General features: G+C 31.3%; 1 protein-coding gene across 6 annotated transcripts in view; it reads right to left on the bottom strand.

Moving 5' to 3' along the window:
* Positions 1 to 21,826, bottom strand: part of LOC143225503 (tyrosine-protein phosphatase 10D-like) — an 82,151-nt gene that overhangs the window by 42,118 nt on the left and 18,207 nt on the right. For all 6 annotated transcript variants that reach the window (XR_013013885.1, XR_013013886.1, XM_076455062.1 and 3 more), the window contains exons 2-9: positions 19,977 to 20,907; positions 17,458 to 17,787; positions 14,807 to 15,094; positions 13,954 to 14,250; positions 9,854 to 10,141; positions 6,879 to 7,196; positions 4,006 to 4,136; positions 1,072 to 1,294 (exon numbers count right to left, since the gene is read on the bottom strand). Coding sequence is in view for 4 of the 6 variants with exons in the window: in XM_076455062.1 (XP_076311177.1) it covers positions 1,072 to 1,294; positions 4,006 to 4,136; positions 6,879 to 7,196; positions 9,854 to 10,141; positions 13,954 to 14,250; positions 14,807 to 15,094; positions 17,458 to 17,787; positions 19,977 to 20,907 (2,806 nt within the window). In the remaining 2 variants the exon portion in view is untranslated. The remainder of the gene's footprint in view (positions 1 to 1,071; positions 1,295 to 4,005; positions 4,137 to 6,878; positions 7,197 to 9,853; positions 10,142 to 13,953; positions 14,251 to 14,806; positions 15,095 to 17,457; positions 17,788 to 19,976; positions 20,908 to 21,826) is intronic.

Raw genomic sequence — 21,826 nt, 5'->3', positions numbered from 1 at the left:
ATGTTGAGATCTACCAAGGTAACTAATAGTTATAAAAGCATGTTGATATCCATTTAAAACCTACAATTTAAAAATGGTATATTTAAAGCCAAAAGTTTTATCCACGAATGTTTGCACATAGGTTAAATAGGGATTTTAAAACTGTGGTACGTGTACCATTGATGATATATGGAAATAATGTCCATGGTATGCAACAAAATTAATGTAAAATTATAAAACAAATTAATAAGATCGATTTCAGCTTCATAAGTATATAGACACACTGTTTTCTTCATTTCTAGACTCACCCTTCGCATGCATGACTTGAAAATTGACAAAAACCACACCAGATATTTTCGGTCATTCCATGAAAAAACAGCCACATATTTCCTATTAATTGGCAAATGTTAAAAATATAAATTATTGCTACTAAGATTTTCGATTTGTTTTAATTAGGATCGGTATTATACTTCAAAAATCAACTTATTTAGACATAACAAAATGGTACACAGGCCTGAAAAGGTTGAGAACCACTGGTTTAGAGCGTTATACTTTACACCTCTATTCTTTTCACCAAACTAGTATTATGGCTTTTACTTTTTCACTGTGCTTTTCAATGACGGAAAAGGAACGATTTGAATAAAATATCCGAAGTTTGCAAAATGTTGCGAGATAAATGACAACTGTTCAGAATAAATGATGAATTCAGTAGCTTCATTTAGGGATCGACTTCGTATGCTTGTTGAAAGCATATTAAACGTGTATGATAGATTTTGAAACAAATACACAATAATAAAACTTTTCTGATTAATATTTATGATTCTCAACATGCCTCTGATGAAATTTAGTTATCCTGAACGCTACGTTTTAAGATATAATCATGTATTTTAAGTATGGAGTTTTTATTATATGTACTCTGATTCTGTATTTTTCTTTTAAATATTACAAAATAAATATTTTGTTAAAAATTTTCCCTCTAAATTTTAGATAGCTTTTTAGGTAAGTAATGTTTCCGCCGTAGCATAAGTCAGATATAAACAAGTTATGATACTCGCTGGTTAACAACTAAGTGACATATTTAAAGCTTGTTACCTCCAGCGGGAAGTTTGCAGAATGTTGAATTTGGAAAGACATATTCTTCGCCAAAATCTGAAACATTCATTGTCTTTGCTCTGACTGAAAACGTATAAATAAATTCTGGTTTAAGGTTATCAATCAATCCACCGCAAGTTATGTTACAAGATATGCTGGTTTCAATTTGTTTCGACTGAAGTACATCGATGGTTCTGTTTTCATTGTGAACTGGCTTTCCTGGCTATACGAAAAATACGAAAGTAAATTTAGTCAGTGTTTATTATTGTAATTAGTATCAATATTAATCTGTTTTTTATGTTATTATTATAAGTTGAAAATAAACTGACGATAATTAAGTGCTTTTGTATAAGTTTACTGTTTACATTCTGTGAAACTACAAGTTCAAATTTGACACTGATATTCAGTCACATTTCTTGCTTACAAAACCAATGATTAATCCAATCCGAAATTTTTAGATATAGAGTACTGTGCAAAAGTGTTAGAACAAAGTCAAAAATTAATTTCAGTATGTTTATATATTTGGAATTAAGCATAAAGCTACACAGCGAGCTATCTGTGATCTGCCCACCACAAGTATCGAAAACCAATTTTTTGCAGTGTGAGTCCAAAGACATACCGCTGCGCCACTGGGGGCTAATTTCAATTTACTTTCAAAGAACACTGGATGGTAAATCACAGGTGAAACATCAAAGTGTTGTTAATCTTCATATTTACTGCAACAGAAAGTTAGTTAAGAAAGCTAAGCAAACAGTTAATATTTTGTGTGTCTCTCTTTTCATTTAATGACTGCAGACAATCCTTCAGGCATTGTTGCAACATATTAATCGAAGTGTCCTTTGGTCCTTTGGTTTTTGCTCCAAATGTCACTAATACACTTTAAAAGTTTCTTTGAAAGCAACTTTTGATTTTTCAAGTTTTGGATCTATCAAATTTCAGATCTGCTCAACTGGGTTGGAACCGGATGAGCTTTGCATCATTTGAATGATTCCAACAGCTTTTTTCTTAGTTAAGTAATTTCTGCATTGTATGGATGAGTGTTTGTGGTTATTATCTTATTGGTAGTAGAATCCTTTACCAATAATACGTAAACCACTGGGTACATCATGATGAATCATTAACTGATGGTACTTCTGCTGGTCCGTTAGTCCATCAATTTGTAAATATTTCCTATCGCTTCAGCAGAACCTCCCCCAAGCCATCACATTGTCACACCTTCATGGTAGGTGTGATATAATGAGGTAAATATTTTTCCTGTCTCCCTCTGGTGCAGCGGTAAGTCAGGAGTTCGATACCCCTCGGTGGACTCAGCAGGTAGCCTAATGTGGTTTTACTATAAGAAAAAAAAGTATTTTCCGTCTTCTTCCGCCAAACTTACAACCCACACTTTGAACAAAATATTTCAAACTTGAATTCATCCGACCATAATACCATTTTTCTATTCTAACTAAGTTTTGCACTTTTTGGAAAATTTCAATCCGTCCACAATGTCTGGAGATCAAAAGGTTTTTTTTTAACTACTACATAAATAAGTATTTTATTCTTCTTGAGTCTTCTTGACACTGTATATCTGGACGCTTTTCTGTCATTTAGTACATAGTTGTTTATCTCATGCTTGAGATCAGTGACAGTTTTTCTTTTGTCCCGAGACTACATAAACAAAAATTCTTAACATCATTATCATTAAGTTCAGGTACCTTGTCTCTTCCTAACAGTGTTTGGGGGGAGCATTTAAAGTCTACAGCAATTTGTTGGAGAGTCCAACCAGCACCACGTAAAGCTTTAATTTGAACTCTTTACTGACAGTTTTCTACGCTTTTTGGGACCGTGGCACGATAGCATAATTTAATATATAGTGTTAAACACTGTTTCTATCAAGGTGTTTTTGTAAAGTGCTATTAACTTAATTTCTTCCAAAATAAGGTACCATATCCTAGTCTCTTGTTAGCTTCTTTCTATATAATTAAGAGACAGCATAGGATACTATGACAGTTACTTCAGACCTTAAATTTGATCAGTATGTTCATTAAAGCAAAACCCTTATGACATGCTCTTTATACAAGTATATTGGAATTCTAAAGAATTCTCACCCTGTTTCATTCAGTTGTCAACATGTATCAGTGAATCATTACCATTACTGTAATGGCATAGAATAATCAGCCACATAAAGTGGGAAGAATGAGAAAATATCCTCTTGTCCCAATAATTTTGCACAGTATTGTATAATTTCAGTTTGTCAGTCATTCATAAAATACGTGGCGTTTGTGCAATTGTTGCTGTTATCACGTTTGTTAAATGCTACTATAACGAATCATTTATACACTAAACCAAGCTTCAAATTACATATTAATATATTTATTAACAATTAATACAAAACAATAATATTTTCAAATAAAACTATTTACAAATTGTGTGTTTGTAATTAAGCACAAAGCTATACATCATTTTTTATGCTGTGCCTACCACATCTATTGAAACTCGTTATTTCAGCCAAATAAGCCTTTAAACTCAACTATCCAATAAACCATTAGGGGACTATGAATAAACGACACAAATGAAATTTTGAAACTTCACCTGTGAATCCTGTTTTTGTGCAATGTATTTTTGGAAAGATGTATTATTTTATGAAGATAATAAATAGTGAACCCATGCTTACGAATCAAGAGCACTTTATTTGCAGCTGAAAGAAACAATATTTCAACATTTCTATATATTCTATGAATTTTTAATTGAAAACTGAAAATAGAAAGAAAAACAAATCCAAAAAAATGGTAACTTCTAAGCTAATCGTGTTTTCTTATTTCATACAAATTTCTAAAACATCCTTATTTATATACTTCAAATAATTTAAAAACATCAAAAAATAAATAACTTACGAAATATTTGAAATTGCCACAATTAATAGAGACGACATTTGTAGTAAAGAAAGCAAACCTTTTGTCCAGTAAACTCTAGGAAATAAATTTCGATCACTCCATTTGTTTCGTTTGGTAAACTCCAACGAATCCAAGCCTTTGTCGAATTTATGTTGCAGTCTAGTTCGCCTCTAGTTGGTGGACCGGGTACTAAAATATTAAAATCACAATTATATATTTATTTCAAATTGTAAAAAAAAAATATCTACCAAGTTTTCTTATTCAAATCAAAAACTCCAACCCCTCTTTATGGTGATCTAAAGTCGTCTAATAATAATTCATATTACTTGACATTCTCCTTTCCATGCAACGCTAAAAACTAGGTTTTGATGCCCATTGTGAGCATAGACCATCAACTGTGTTGTTTCGTGCTTAACAACAAAAAAAGTTACTCAGGATGATTCTAATCTTACGTATTATTTTTATTTTATAGTAAATACAGAATATTTACAAAAAAACTACAGCTAAAAATTAAAAAGCATTAATAAAATATATTTTACACAGAAGAAATTTTGAGTTAAATTATTAAAAGGGCACACGAAACTCAAATTCAATACTTTCATATTCCTAAATAACATAAACTATATTTTTAGTATAATTTTAAGAGAAAAGATAAATGAGTATTACACCACTGTACTTTAACTTTCAACACTGAAGTTTTAGCTTGATCTGAATACTTAATTTTTAATATGCCTTTTAGTATCGCAATACTTAACCATTACTTTAGCTCTATTGAAATAAAATTTTATTTTTTATCGTTTAACAGAAAGCCACAGCAGATAATAAAGAAAATAATTTTCTCTTAAGACTAACTAAGAGTATTCGTTAAGGGAGAAAAAATTGTATAAAGCACAATTTTAAATAACGTTCCCCTTTTTCCTTTTGTAATTGTCCCCACTAGTACAGCAGTAGATCTATGGATCTATAACGCTAAAATCAGGGGATCGATTCCCCTCAGTGGACTTAGCAGATAGCCCAATGTGGCTTTGCTATAATAAAACAAATAACATACACAAATCTTTTGCAATTAAATTCCTAATAACGTCGTACAATGCTTATTGCATACTTTGTTTTGTGTAAGGTAATAATTGATTTATTTAATTGAATAACTGTTTACTATTTTAAGATCAAAACCAAAAAGTTGTAAAAATGTGGAAATATGCTCTATTTTGAGGGCGTTTTATCCCTCTCTTTGGTCAAAAATCAAAAATGAAAATATCTCATTCACACTTTCGGGCTGTTTCCAGTTACCACACAAAAGGTTACAGTACTCGAGCCACTTAATTCTGGATAATGGATGCTAACAAATACACACACATAATGGATCATTTTTATAATATTTTTAATAATGAAATAAAACTCCATCAATTCACGGTTTTTGAATGTACGATTCCCCAAAATTTGACATTGAATTATTCTATCAAGGTGTATATAGAAATTGTTATAATTCTGATATGTGGCTTCTGGAAATGATCTTATTATTTATTAATACAGTAATACAGACTTTATATTTCATAAAAATTGCAACTTAAATTTGTCCATTTTATTCGTTAGGACCAAATATGTACTGGAAATACTGCAAACATGGACATTTGGTTATTATCTAAACACATTTAGATATCGCATAGCTTTGATGAATATACTAAAAGAGTTAACTATTAAACTACAGAAATATCTCTTTCTTCGTATGATTTGGGATCCTTTAATGAGAAAGTGAAGTATAGATTTGCTTCCTTGCAGTTATAAATACAGCGTGATTGTAAATAAAACCGTATACTTGGAATGATTGTCTCTAAAATATTTTCCTTAGGAAAACAATATTCGCCAGAGGCACATTGAGAACTATAAGTTTTCTCCAGGAAAGATCATTCTCCTCTCTCAATCCGGTTCAGCAGTAACTTTGAAGATTTACGGCGTTACACTTTAGAGTTTAATACCCGCAATAGTATAATGCAGACAGCTTATTGAAATAAAGAAATTTTCGAACTTTCTTCTATGGTGAATCAAAGATATATTGTAATGTATATCCAAGTGCTTTTCTTCCAAAGCTGCTGTGCTTTCTTCTAACAACTTTCTCTCTCTCCTCCAATAAGACTTTTGGCGCAGATAGCCTAGCCGCTTTGTGCCATAAAACACTAAATCAACCAACCAACCAATAAGAATTTCCCCTCAGTAGTACAGCGATATGTCTGCGAGCTCACACCGCTAAAAGCAGGGATTCGACATTCATGGTGGGCAGAGCACAGGTAGCCCCTTATGTAGCTTTGTGCTTAATTCCAAACAAACAAACAAACAAACAATAATTGGTGGTGTGAGTAAAACACGCGTCAATGAAAATGATCTTATAAGGATCAACGAACAGGCACTGTCCAGCTTAGATAAAGTCATCACTAAGTTCCGTCACGTATAGGCTTTGTATGCTGATTGAGAACGACAAAACACATACTGACGATCATTTCTAACAATTTCTTTAAGATCGTTTAATGTGTGGAAGTTTTCCTAAATAAAATATATAATATCGTAAGTGTGCCTCTGATAAACTTCAGTTCATGAAATATAACTTTAAATATGAAATTATTTTCTTTATAATCACTCTAAAAGTTAAAGTTAGTTTGATATCCAGTTCACATGACGCAAATCAATATTCTTTTTTTGACTGTATTAAGTGTAAATTACGTTCATTTCATGAAGGGCGCGTTCAGAATATAATGCTTTCGTGGCTCTTCTATCTTATCCGTTCACAAATGAGTTTTTAATGAACATGTTGAGCTATAATGTAATTTGAACACAAAATTAAATTATTTCTTTTACAATGAGAAGTTAATTTTTTCTAAATGAAATATCATCTTCATAATAAACATTTTACGGGACATTTCCTTTTTTTTCACTTACTGTCCATTTCTGTCAGCACGGGAATAGATGGTATACTTGAATTTCTACCGGCTAAAGTAATTGCTATTACAATAAAACGGTAACAGTGGAACGGTTTCAAGTCCGATATTTCCAAAGAAGTAGAGTTGTCACATGTAAAACTATCTTCCAAAACGACGTAGTTTTTATCTGGACATAGTCTACTGCTAATAGGTTTTGAAATTCCTATTTGTACAGTGTAGTTAGTAGGTCCAGTAAATACCTCCGATGTGATCCAATGAAGCAAGACATGTCTGGCCGTTACATTGGTCACCTTTACATCACGTGGTTGGTAAGGAACTGTAAAAATACAATTTTACAATAAATACATCTTATTTTAGCACAGACAGTATTGAAGACTTCTTTTGACCAATCGTAACATTAATTACATATATATATACAAAATCACATTAAAACAAAAGTTAACGTGATTTTCTGTGGCTGCTAATACACGGGAAACAAAAATTCAGGTTCTCCGTTACCGTATTTATCAAGTTATAATTTCAGTTAAAAACAGTAACCGTTTGTGATTGCATAACTTTTCAACGTTAAAGCTACATCGCAACCAAAGTAATATTTTTCCGGGCATTTCCGAAACTTAGAAATATTAAAAACGACATCTTAACTTTATTTAGTATTTTTTTGCTCGAACTAAAACAGAAACTGGTTTATAATAGTAAATTCATAATCAATAGTAATTTCCTCATACACTAGTGGTTTTGATTTGTTTTTAATGTTTATTTGAATGATTTCGAGAATTTTTATCACAAAGAAATGGTTATAATTGGAACAGATTAATTTTCTTTGCATGAAGACTCAGAGAATTTCAGTCCCTCGCTGGTATAGACGTAAGTTACGGATTTATGACGCAAAAATTAGGAGGTCGATTCCCCTCAGTGGACACAGCAGATAGTCCAATAGGACTTTGCTATATGAAAATACACATACATCCTAAAATTCCAATGAACTTTCTTTCCTACTCACATGAAGATACGTTAAAATCTACTATCAGCATTCAGAGTTGCCATCTGTTGGCAAGTTAATACACTTTAAACATGTAGATGATTTGTTTGTTTGTTTCAAAATTTCGTGCAAAGCTACACAATGACTATCTGCACTAGCCGTTCCTAATTTAGCAGTGTAAGACTAGATGGAAGGCGGATAGTCATCACCACCCACCGACAACTCTTGGGCTATTCTTTTACCAACGAATAGTGGGATTGACCGTAACGTTATAACGCCCCCACGGCTGAAGGGCAAGCGTGTTTGATATGACGAGTATTCGAACCCGCGACACTCGGATTTCGAGTCGAGTGCCTTAACCACCTGGCCATGCCGGGCCAATGTAGATGAACCCAATCTTCACAGTTTCTGCTGCAAAAATACGTAATGAATGAGGCTCAGTATAGCCGAGTGGTTAGGGCACTCGACTCGTAATCTGAGGGTCGTAGGTTCGAATCCCCGACATACCAAACATGCTCGCGGTCTTTCAGCCGAGGGGGCTTGTTAATGTGACGGTCCCTCCCAGTATTCGTTAGCAAAGAGTAGCCCAAGAGTTGGCGGTGGGTGGTGATGACTAGCTGCCTTCCCTCTAGCCTTACACTGCTAACTTAGGGACAGCCAGCGCAGATAGCTCTCGTGTAGCTTTGCACGAAATCCAGAAACAAACAAATTTAATGAATGTGCATACAAAAGTATTTATTACGTTTGATTAAAACTGTTGTTGATTCTTAATAGAAGATATGAACATTTAGCAAGTGTATAAGAAACTAGAGTAGAGATGTAATTTTAAACTTTTCTCTGGCGGAAAAATACCATTCTATTTTCATTAGTTACCTTAAAACATTTTTTTTTTCTTTCTAACTTTATTAGTGATGTCATATGTTTGTTTTTAAAATAAGTGTAAGCTATGAAAATTTTATGCACATTGAACTACAAAATTTAAATTCACACCGCACTTTGTTCTTGGTTCTTTGTTTTTTATATAAGTCAAAACAAGTTAAGGGTATACTTTTACACAATTTCTTTTATATATATATATGTATGTATATAGCACTGTTAAGAAACATTTATTACACTGTATGGACTACAAACAAAAAATATTGGTTTTGTACAGGTATACAGAACTTTACAAGATACACACATGATTTCAAATCAACTTTCAATGAACATTGTGTTTCATAAAGTTCAAGTACATCATAAAAATCAAAGTAATGATTTTGACATCTATCTTAGACTTTGGAATCAGTTATCAAATCTATTTTAAATCTTTCACACTTTGTACCTCTCATTATCAGAGGCTCCCCCAGTGACACAGCGGAATGTCTGCTGACCCACATCGCTAAAAACCAGTTTTTCGATACCCATGGTGGGCAGAGGGAAAATAGATTATTGTGTAGCTTTGTGCTTAATTTTAAACAAACAGCTAAAATGAAATTGAAAATATAACTTTTCTTCAAGAGTACTGTTGTATGTTATATCCAGGTTTCCGTCATATTTATACATCTGCATAAGTACCAACTTCAAGAAATATACTTAAAAATCTCATACGCCGTACTTATCCTAGTCCGTCGGTTTATGGCCCCATCCCGTTGCTGCAAGTCATGCTTCGCGTTATGGGGTGTGAATGCGATATAAGAGTGATAATCACATACCACTATTCTGTCAAACAAATGTTGTTCATAGATCGTCTACTTCTAATTAACATTAAGAACAATATGTTAAAATTGCTTTCTCATCGAGCCTTCCCACTCATACCGTTAAGTTTAGCTGTTGTTCGTTACTAATTACAAAGCTACAAAACTCCAGATTCCAAGGCCAATATACTATAATTATTGTTTAAGAAATTAAAAATTAATTAATGTAAGAAGCTAAACAAATTAATAAACTAGAAATAAATGTGTTTTACTTTGAAAACCGAAAAATTATATTAAATAATATTTTAGAAAAATACATACCTCCAATGCGAGTCCTTTCAATAAGCACTGCAGCCCATTTTCCAGGTCCAACTGAAGTCCAAGCTGCTACAGACAAATTATACGAGGTATAAGCACAAAGGTTGTTCAGTACAAACCAAGTATTATTAGTAACTAATTTATCAAGGTCATCACTGCAATGTTTATAGAAACTTGTACAGACGCTGTAGTGCGTGATTATTCCATTGGATTTTAATGGTACAGACCAAGTGAGTTCAATGGAGTTTGAAGTAACATTGTCAGTCTTCAGATTTTGCGGCTCTTCTGGATCTAACAAAAACAAAACAGTGTTTAACGTTCTACTGATATATAAACTCATTTTCTCATACCAGTTTCAACACTTAATAGAATATATTCGTTAAGAACCTTAAAAAACTATAAATACAAAATCAAAATTGAGCTTTTTGAAACTAACTATACTCTAAGTCAGTGGCTTTTGCTTATCATCCATTAGGTAAATTCTCTCTTTTAAAAGAGACCGACATATAAAGAATAAAAATAAGTTCATATTAAAATAAAAAGTAGTCACGTCGTTTGACGTAGTTTCTGGACATTTACATCGGTTATATTAAACTTTTTTGAAAGACATTTCAAAGGCTTTATAAAATCCAAAAATTAAATATATAATATACACACATTAATAAATGACACATGTTTACTATATCATAATGACGTGGACATTTTAAGAGAATAGGTTAAATTACAACAAATTTTATATTACCTAGATTATATGCTTTACCTAATGTCCATAAAACTGGGGACAGTTCCACATATCATGTAGCAAAATTCACATTTAAAAAGATTCCCATTCTAAATGTTAAAAATAAATGCTCAGTTAGTAATATGTTATAATTTGTCGAAAGAATTGAGCATATAAAACGAGATCAAATGGTATTTTAGCGTTGCTCTATTGTTGACTTACGAACTTGTGGTGAAGTTCAGTGTATGTTTTAAGAATAAATTAAAAAAAAACAGGAAATCAGCTTTAGTTTATATGATTGTCCTTGTTGAAGCGTGTTAAGAGTCATTATTTTCAAATTAAGAGTAAATTTTATAAACATAAACAAAGTTTAGCCATAGGTTCTCCTTATCTCCATTATCTTGCCGCCACCTTCAATAGCACAACAGTATTTCTACGGACTTGCAACACTAGAAACCGGGTTTCAGTACCCGTGGTGGGCATAGCACAGGTAGTCCTTTGTGTAGTTGTGTGCTTAACTATAAATAAACAAAATCTTTATCATGTGATTCATTCATTGACAGTTTTGAAACCGAAGCGTTAGGAACAGTGAAAAAGAAATAAATCTGGTTAAGGTATGTTGACGACATGTCAACATGGTAAAGAAAACTTATGTGGTTTTGTTAATTACCTTAATAACATTGATAATTCTATTAAATTTACATATGAAACTGAGGAAAATAAGATGTTCCTCTTGTTTCGATTTTTATTCATTATGTAAAAATAAGAGAAAATCAGAAATGGCGATTTACCGAAAACAATTCCTGGTAATCATGTCAACACCGATTTATCAAAATATAACTTCTTTTTATTCTTATATGAATAGAATTATAAATTATATTCTCAACAGAGAGATATCTATAATGAATTATTATTAACCAAGTATGTAGCAATAGAAAGAGGCATTAGTCCTGATATTATTGACAGAGCTGTCAAGTAATTAAAAAAGGGAGAACAAAAATAATGCGGTAAAACCTACTCCTGAAGGAAAGACGTGTATTACCATTTATACCAGATATACCTTTTCAAACAATGTAACGATTTAGAACACAGCAAAATATGTTTTCGTTATATAGACCGATTAACAAGATCAGTCATGTTATTAATGGAACTAAAGGTACAATTGATTTAATGGAAAAAAAATTGGTATATATAAAATAACATGCAAATGTGAAAATATGTATACTGGACAAATTAGAAGAAAATTAAAGTACAAACTGATGAACATGGAAGAAATATTAAAAATAATAAAGCAAAGATCTCACCTTCAGCTGAACAAATTAATTGAATAGGAAGAAAAACTGTTATTTTAGCATGTCCTGCAAACACAAATGGTAATAATATTCTTGATTGTATTGAGATAATCAAATGTAATAAAAGTAGTTTTAAAGCTTTGTATAGCGATGAAAGACAATAGGAAAACCTTGTTATTAGATGAAAATAAATTTTAAACCAAATTGTGTGTAAATCTGGTCATACGATTCTTGAAATTGTTTATATGTCTTATATCTTGCTGTTATATTCAAAGACTGGCGACAATTTCATTTTAAATATCTATTTTGTACTATTTAATTAATATATCTGTGTGAAAACGTACACAAGTGTCGTATTAATCTTAAATAAAATGTGTTAATATTTTAAATAATTTTCGAAAATATCTTCCTAAATAACTTACGCAAACTAGGCTACTTTCAGGTTCTACATGTACAAATTTAACAAGGAAAGTAATGTCTTCCGTACAGTTCATCGTGCACAGTATCACATGAGAATGTGCCCATCTTTGCTGATTGTACAATCTCAATAGACCTTTATCCACCATATTGCAATAATTTGCTATTCATGTCTTCGAAAACATAGTTTTATAGTGGATGATTTCGAAGACCAGATTAAGCGTTTTATTGGCTCTTGGCTTTTAAACTTATAAAGACTTCCTCGAGACAGAAACTCTACGTACAATGCATTTTAGTAATAGCTTAAAGCCCCATAATTAGTGTGAGGCCCTGGATTTCAGCCAGGTAAGGCCATGCCTTAATTCGGGGTTGTTGATTTCAAGTATTCCACAAAAGTGTTCATAGGCTATTGCACAATAGTTGATTTACTTTCCTGTGTAAATAAATTAGTGTAATACTATGTACCAGGTGTTTCAAAAGTACTTCTGTTGTCTTCAACTGCCTTCAGGAAACCGTTGAATACAATTTTATGAAAGCTGTTGTTCACTATGTGGAAGACATACATAATTCGTGACCTATTATAATAACATCGCTGTACTACATAGGATAGTTTTTCTTCACGTGGCCAAATTGGTCAAGAGTAACAATAATGTATACCTTGGTTTCCAGGAATCTGTCGTTTGACCAGCAAAAGTGATTTTTCAAACACCAATATAGCATATAATTTTAATAAAATCTAAAAAAATAAAAGCAACATTTCGCTTTAATTCTGAAATGAGAAAATATGTACTAAAACAAACGCTTAAATTTGGCAGTTACGCATATTAAGCTGAAAATTTATCAATTATACCATCAACCCAGTTAGTTTATTTTTCAAATCACGCTCCTTTACGCTCATGGTGCGAAACAGGTTTATAAATATTCATTTGTTCATATAAATAGAGTTTTTGGTGTGTTTTGAGCTGAAATGTCTAAACTACCTATTTTTTTTCATTTTCAAAAATTCTGCTAAAGATTCAAGGCTCGGTAATCATCTCATATACAAGATAATAAGGTTAAACCTACATAATGAGTTAGGGACACTATCTGATCGTGAAGCAGATGAAATTGTGTGAATATATAAAAAATACAAGCCAAGCTCTTCATTTAAAGCCATATAAACCTACATTTGGAGGTATTCATTTATCGACAAACAAGCATTATTAACCTAGCTAGAAAACACTGTGCTCAGTTAATGACGCTAAACATTTGTTATCTGACGCGAGTAGTATGTTTCATATTTATCAGTGGTACAGTCGTATCTAACAGGGGCGTCACTCCAATATTTGAAACGTAGATTGTATGTCGCGTTACTTTCCTCTGCACTCGATGGATCGATGAAATATAATTATGTTTCTGTTATGGAATACTTTATGTAGAACGAAGATTATCATCAGCTAAAGATCTGAGAACTTAAATGTACTACTACGTTACAAAAATATACATCAAGCGATGATTTTTTCGAATTTCTAATTAGTTATTTAGCAATAGCCGTATTAAATAAACAGTTTGCTAATCAGTTTTAACTGTAGCACTGCATCACTAATTATAATAGTGTAAAACATAATTATTTTAATTAAAAATATATTCTACGTACGAAAGGCCTACTTTCTTATGAGTTATTTTTTACTTACAGTCTTCCTTAGTTTCTGTATCAATGCATTCTTTCTCTCCAAAAATGTCCTCTCCGTTGAACTTGGTAAGAGCTTTTATACAAAAGCTATAATTAGTAAAGGGCTTTAATTCAAAAACATCGAAACACGTATCGTTGAAAGGCGTAACTTTTGTAAAAACACTGGAGTTGTCTTTTTCAGAACCAACAAGGTAAAATTCTGAAATATCTCCATTTGGTTGAGAAGGAACTTTCCATATTAATCGAAGAGACTTTGAAGTCAAGTTTCGAACTTCAAGATCTTCTGGCTTGCTGGCAGCTATTCCGGTTTATATTCGAAAAATAAACTATAATTACATAGTATCCTTTGTTTTAACACTTAAGCTAACGAGGCAAATACATTGACGAATTATCTGCCTTTACACTAATTAGTATTGTATATTGCTATATGTTAATGCATTATAAAAATTAGAAATAGGAGTAAATTCGAACATAAATATGATATTTCTTTCTTGTTATATCCTATTTTAAAAATAATATATTAATATAATTCAGATCACAAGTTTGCCGAATGTTTAGTTTTTACAACAAATTATCCCCAAATCAAGTGAAATTGGTGAACGGCACAAAAATAAACTTAGAATTACCTAGAAAGAATAATTGTAAGAATACACCTGAATACAATAGAACATTAATGTATTTTCAAATCATAACAATTTAAACAAAAAAATATATATTTTTTAAGCAAACAGAATTGTCCAACTTCCAAAAAAATCACTATTTTCCGTATAAGTACTTATAACTATGAAAATATAAAATATTTCTATTCGGTAAATATTAATATGATCCCTAAATAGAAAGAGTAAAATACCTACCAGCAGGATGTGTTCTTTCAGACGTTGATACAATTTCACTTTTAAACTGGCTATCATTTTCAACAGATATTGTAAGGTTGTAATGAGACCATGGTTTCAGATTGTTCACGTCGTATTCTGTTATGTTTATATCTTCGATAACTCGAAATGTAACATCGTGATCTCCTAAACTCCAACTGATATTATAATGTACGATAGTTCCATAAGGACATTTGGGGTCTTTCCATCGTAACCTTATAGCGCTAGAATTCAAGGCCTTAGCTGTAAAATTTCTCGGCTTACTTGGGTCTAAGAAATAAAGTGAATGTTAAATACATTGACCCAGTAACTCTTCACTTTTCACTTTTAATAAGCTTCTCTTAGAAAGTAAATTAGTAATATTTATAAACGCTTCGTAGTTTACTCAATACACGCGTAAAATATTGCATTTCCTCTTAACAATACAACATAAAAAACGAACAGATATTATTTTAAACAATAAACTACTCAAATAGTTATAACTCACAAAAAGACACAAGACTTATAATACTTACAATCAACAAAGTAAACATTCAAGATGCAAATAGAACATATGCATTATTACAAATTTACCCCACGTGATACGAAAACGTACTGTGCAAATTAAGAGTTACAGAATAATAATCAAAAACTTAAAGTATTGTAAGCATTACAACATATAAGGTGAGCCGTGATTATACGAAAAGTTTTAACATTAACTGCTGTGAAAAATGAATGCACCGCGTAAAAGTAAGGTCCTTTCAATTTTTTGACATAAAGAAAACAATAAATCCTGTAAAGGATAAAACACGGATTGAGCAGAAAATGCAATAAGCAAAAGCAATATAAAAGTAAATACATCATAAACGCATATAAATTCCAGTAGACTTGCTATACAGGATGAATAAACATAAATGTAACCGTTACAACTCACGAGGAAAATAAAGTTTAGCAAACACTACAACACATGGTAAATAGAAAGTGTAATATACGTTATAAAATATGGTGACAGACGGTGTAGTAACATTATTGTTGTAACACATGGTGAGAAGATAGTGTAGTAAAATTATAACACATGATTAACAGAAGGTAAAGTAAAGTTGGAACTTACGGTGAACAGAAATTTTTCTGTTTTATGTATCATTTGTAAGTGTATTTGTTTCAGGGAAAACTATTGCACGTTATATATATATATTATTACAGTTTACGGCTTTTACAGTTAGATTAGTTTTTAGAACAGGTACGATCAGTGGTGCGATCATTATACACAAGTGTTTATTAAAAAATAAAATCATTGTAAATTACATTGGTAAATTCTCCGATTTTATCCTTATTGTATCTTTTCTAACTCAGTTTTAATTCAGAATGATGTAGATGTTTAGCTGTAAGGTCTTCTTTTTTTACTTATTTATCAGTAAAAAAGGAAGGAGTTAACAGAACCACGAAAGTTCTACTTTAATTTCTGTTACTAAAATAAATGGTTAATGAACTATGTTAATAAAGATTTACATAATGCTTTGCAGTTTCTCAAATTGAAATTATTTTAAATAATAGATAATCGTATAAATCTGTGGAAAAAGTTGATAAAAACTTGTACAATATTTGTCATAGATAGCAAATGTATCTACGTTATCACATTATAGTGAAATTAAATAATTATATCTAAATGAAGATAAATGAATAAACATAATCACGAGAAAAAACTGCCTTAAAAACAGCAAATTCCAACCTCTGATTAATTATATTATAACCATAACATTTTCAAACCATAAATCAAAACACATTAACGTGAATAGTTTTAAAAAAGGTAATCTGAGAACGTGGCACTTCTTTATGCGGATGCACACCTTTAGCCGCGTATAAAACCACGACACTCACAGAAGATGACTATCTGCAGACTGATAAGTACTTATAACTGAGTAAGAACTTTTGTAACTTTTGTAAAAACACTGGAGTTGCCTTTTTCAGAACCTACAATAAACAATATTTATGCTGATGTCGTGTTAATTAGTGCCTCTACCATATTAGGGGCAGGAATGCTAACTTCAAAGAGGTGCGTTTTATCTTACGTACCCCCAAATGGTAGTACCTTATTTTCCTTTTTTATTTTTTGTCTTTTTATACCTATCTTTTCCTTACTTTAACTTGGGAGAGTAGTCACCTTCCCACAATTGTCTGCAGACAGTGAAGGATGATATAGATGTGGGGCATTGTGGGCTTGAGCCCCAACATCTCGCTCTGCTAATTTTTAATTTTCTTATGTGAGACTAGCGAATTGGAGTTTAAGACTAATAGACGGTGTATTCCCACTGGAATGTAGGTCCTATTCCGCAGTCACCTCCAAAACCAAGGACACATTTTATAATCTCACGTTGTAGCCTGTACCCTATGACCATTTTTTTAAAAATGTGCAGCGTATTTTAACAAAAAAGTTTTAAAATTTTCGTGTTAATGTGTTTTGGTTTATGGGTTGAAAATTTTATGGTTATAATACGTATATATAAGTGATAAATCCAACTATATATATATTGGTGTAGGGCATAGTAGTAATTTCTTTATAATGCGAATACTTTCAGGACGTTGTGGGTTAAAGCACCTGATGTTTTATGCATAAATAATAGTATGACTGTGGGATGTATACCTGGAATACTTACAGTATGAGCCAGTTGTTATATTCCGGGTGGTTTCCTTCCCTTCACGTGTTACATTATTTTTGTTTTTGTTGAACGCCTTAATTGTTATTTCATAGTTGGTCCACGGAATTAGTCCACCAATTGCATAGTGAAATGTATTTCCTAAAATAACTTCCCCCTTTTTACCAAAAGATGATTCTATGGAACAATTTGAATGTTGAGTGGCTTCCAACATCCACTTTATCTGATATCCATCAACTGGTCCGTTTTTTATTTTAGGTTCTTTCCACTTCAGTGCAACAAAAGTGTAATTCATAAGCTCTAAGGTGAAGTTTTGTGGTGCACTCGGTTCTATCAAAGAAAGATAAATTGATAAATTGTGAAAAGGAGACTCTCCAAACTTATAATATCATCTGTTAGTTAGGCAGACTCAGTGTCTTTAAATACACAGGCCTGCGATGATTTTATTGTTTTGAAATTTTTACATGTTCTACTTTAATTCCTGTATGCTGAATCTGAAACGTGTATATATTTTTTTCTGCATCATGTACAGATCTTTTCCACAAAACGTGATATATGCTTTTACATAAATGAATTATTTTCAATAAAATCGGGTCACATTTTATTACGCTTGAAATGTTGACAACCACTGGTTATAGATTTCTCTAGATCAATCGTGACATGAGAATCTTATCGTTCGTTTTAGAACCCGAACATAACAAACGCAATAATACGTTTCACTATGGTAAACGAAATAATAATTGATTAAGCAAGAGTTTTTCTTCCCATTTGTAAAAAAAAAAAAAAAAAAATCTTATGCGATAGCAAAAATAATATTGTTTTCGAAATCTGTGTAGCTGAATCATGGAAACTCTGTTATTAAAACAAAAATAACTTTTATTAAGTTTAAATTCGCAGGCCTGTGATGTTAGCGGCCTTATGACAAAAATGATGAATATGTAATACATTATTAAGCAGAAAATCAAGTTGATCATAACAGTTTTCATAAACAAAATGAGATATACCAAACGTTTAAAAGCTGTTTTACTTAACATATTATATAATTTATTTCTTTGCACAAAGTTACTCAATGAGTTATCTGTGCCTACACTAGGGTATTATAACATGATTTTTTAATTTTATAAACTCTCAGACTAGTGGCTGAAATACAGGGAACGGTAAAATATAGTTTAAACTTATATTTAAATATAATTTAAATTAGATTATATTGAAATTTGTAGGATATCTTATGGTATTATGACAGATTACGATAAGTAACTGTAACGATATAGTATATATATATATATATCACTAAAATCAGAGTCCCAAGGTGAGAGAGCGGTAAGTTTACAGAGTTACACCCCAAGGTCTGAGGTTTCATTCCTGCAGTGAAAACAGCAGATAGCCCAGTGTAACTTTAAAGCAAAAAATAAAAAGTCAGCAAATTTTTATTAGGAAAATAGTAACATCAAAACTTTCTCTTACTATTTTTTTATTATTTATTACTTGCATATTATTCACTCAAAATAACATTTTTTTATCTCAGTTTTTTTCAGTTACTTTGTACTTAACCCCATAATATTACAGCAGCAAATTAAGCTATGTGTTTTATTGTTCTGCTACTAAGTTTATCGACTTGTTTTAATTAGGCCCGAATTTGTATTAGACAAAATGTAGCACACAGGATTGAAAAGATTTAGAGCTAGTGACTTAGAGAGTTATACTTTATACCTATATTTGTCGTCAAACCAGTAGCATAGTGTTAAATATGACTAGGTGTTGCTTTTGAACTAAATGATTACATTCTATATCTTATAGCAAAACGTCAAAATAAAATTGTTTCCATCAACAGAGCCACGTTTTCAAAATAAATTCGAAACGTTTAGTCTTTGGGTTTGATATCTCAAAGTCCTGATTCATATTAGAAATAATTTTGTACCATTAGAACCTGACCTTGTACAAAACATTTAATAAAACATTAAACTTAAGTTCTTATAGATAATGAAATAGTTGATGTATTTGATATAAATAGTCATAATTTTATAGTTATTGGAAATATCATTATTTATTAAATAATCACTTTCTATTTCCTTAATAAAAAACAGTTTGAAAATAAATATTCTGATTACGATTTTATAATTAAGCAATACAGATATAAAATAAACCGAATAAAAATTAATGTTTTTGCAATCAAAACTGGAGAAAATATACATAATATGCTTTCAGAAGATAGGTTTTGTTATACTGGCTTGTCTTTGCTTCTGAGACACATTAATTTTTCTTTATATAATATAGAATATGTTTAAACATAAGAACAGTGTCGTATGCTTATTTCATTTGAAGAAATAATTCACGCTTGTCTAACAATGTATGACATTATTCATTACATCACAGAAACTGATAGTCGTGTCATATTTGTATTTAAAGGGGAGAAGCATATTTTTCCTGGAAATTCAATTACCAACGAAGATCTAATATATTTATGTTCAGCTATGTTCAGTCCCTGCGTCAAGTAGATCATTCTGTTCCGTTCAACTTACCTCCTACATCAGTTTGAACATTCACAAAATCGCTTGGGCCACAGAATTGGTTGGAACACAAAACTTGCACAAAAATTGAATAATTTGTAAAAGGAGATAAATTATCTAATGTGGTAAAATTTGAGCAAATAAAATCTTCTAAGACGTCGTGTATGCACTCTATAGTCTTGATAAGAGTTCCACTTTGAGAATCGATATTCTTTTGGTAACACATAAGAACGCTATAATTTAAATTATAAGTTATAATTTCTGACAAATTGAGTAATTCCAGTTTCACTTGACTGTCTTTTATTGAATGTACAGTGGAGATATTGACACCAGGACAAATGGGTATTTCTGTTAACGTAGATATTGTTGTAGTGCCTTCTGTGAAATTGTTTCTGTTGTTGTAAGTAGTTTGAAGAAATTCTGATGTAGTCTCAGGATTAATTGTCTGTTTTTTAATATCAGAATACAATGGGGTTGCGTCTGTCAAGGTTGAGTTCATTAACATTGATAACGACACATCCACAGACACTGTCGTAGTAACAGCACTTTGAATATCACCTGTAAAATTTGAAACATCGGAAACGGAAGTGAAAGATGGTGATGTAGGCAAATTAGGAACAGGAGAATTAACATTATTATCCGAATGAGGCATATAAATATCTAACGCTTTGGTTGTGACTGTATTATTTGATGAAACAGAATCAGTGACGTTATCGACTTCCAAGTTTATTAAATCATCTACTGGCGTAATTTGACTAATATTATAAAGGTCGTTTTGTATTTTCGTTGTGTTCTTATCCATCGAGATTGTGGTGATATTTAAAGCAACGCGTCGGAATCTCTTTCCACTCGAAACCCTTTTCTGGTCACGGTATGTTTTAAGATTCAGTGTTCTATGATTTGTTTCGAGATGAACTTCATCACCTGCTTGGAAATCTTCTTTCTGAAACAGAATGATGAATATCAATAAAATATTATTCTTCACAGCTTAAATAGGATTTCAAAATCTAAATAAAATCCTTAGTTTCGAGTTTCAGTAAATGCAAAATATATCTTATTAATTAAATTTTTTCCGATTTGCTCATAATTTCTGCACTTTCTTTTTAGGATCTGATAGTTTTTGTAAACATTTTATAATTCCTGTGAAACAATGTTTTTGTTAATTGACTATCATAACCCACAAAAATTAAAACTAGGATCAGCAGGAATAATTAGTGCCACAATCTCCTAACTGGGTATCAGAACAGAGTAGAAATATTGTGGTTTATAATCTTTGTTACTGTTTGTTATTTCATGTTATAATAGCTCACATTATGTGATATAAAACTACTTAACTACAACTATTAACTGCTGATAACATATTGAAAAAACGCTTTTGTTTGCTTAAAGCGCAAAGTTACACAATGGATTATCAATGTCCATTACTGGAAATCAAACCTTGAAAACACAGTCTTTAAACACACTTTACCAAGATTCTGAGTATTCGTCATGCATCAATACAGCAAATAAAATATGTGTATGTCAAAAAATTTTTCAAATATATAAATATTAATAGTTTTAATTAGTTTTTAAAAATTTTGTCTTTTCTTTTAGTTTTAGCTGTATCATTGCAGCGCATAGCATTACTCAGATTTTTTTTTAAGTGCACCCTTTTAACTCATAGTTCCATCATCTCTTGATAGATTTGAGATACAATTACAGTTTTGGACTTAGAAGTTCAGATCCTATAGATTGATGTATCTGACGAAGCCCAAGGTCTCAAAAATTAATTTATTCTAATTCTGCCTCAAAAAGCATTCAATTTGAGGGTAGCCTGGTAAAAATCCTAATGAGTACTAAAATCAAATCAAGTATACGCGCGT

This window comes from Tachypleus tridentatus, chromosome 9, assembly GCF_004210375.1.
Source record: "Tachypleus tridentatus isolate NWPU-2018 chromosome 9, ASM421037v1, whole genome shotgun sequence".
Taxonomy (NCBI): Eukaryota; Metazoa; Arthropoda; class Merostomata; order Xiphosura; family Limulidae; genus Tachypleus; species Tachypleus tridentatus.
This window is presented reverse-complemented; position numbering and strand designations above follow the sequence as displayed.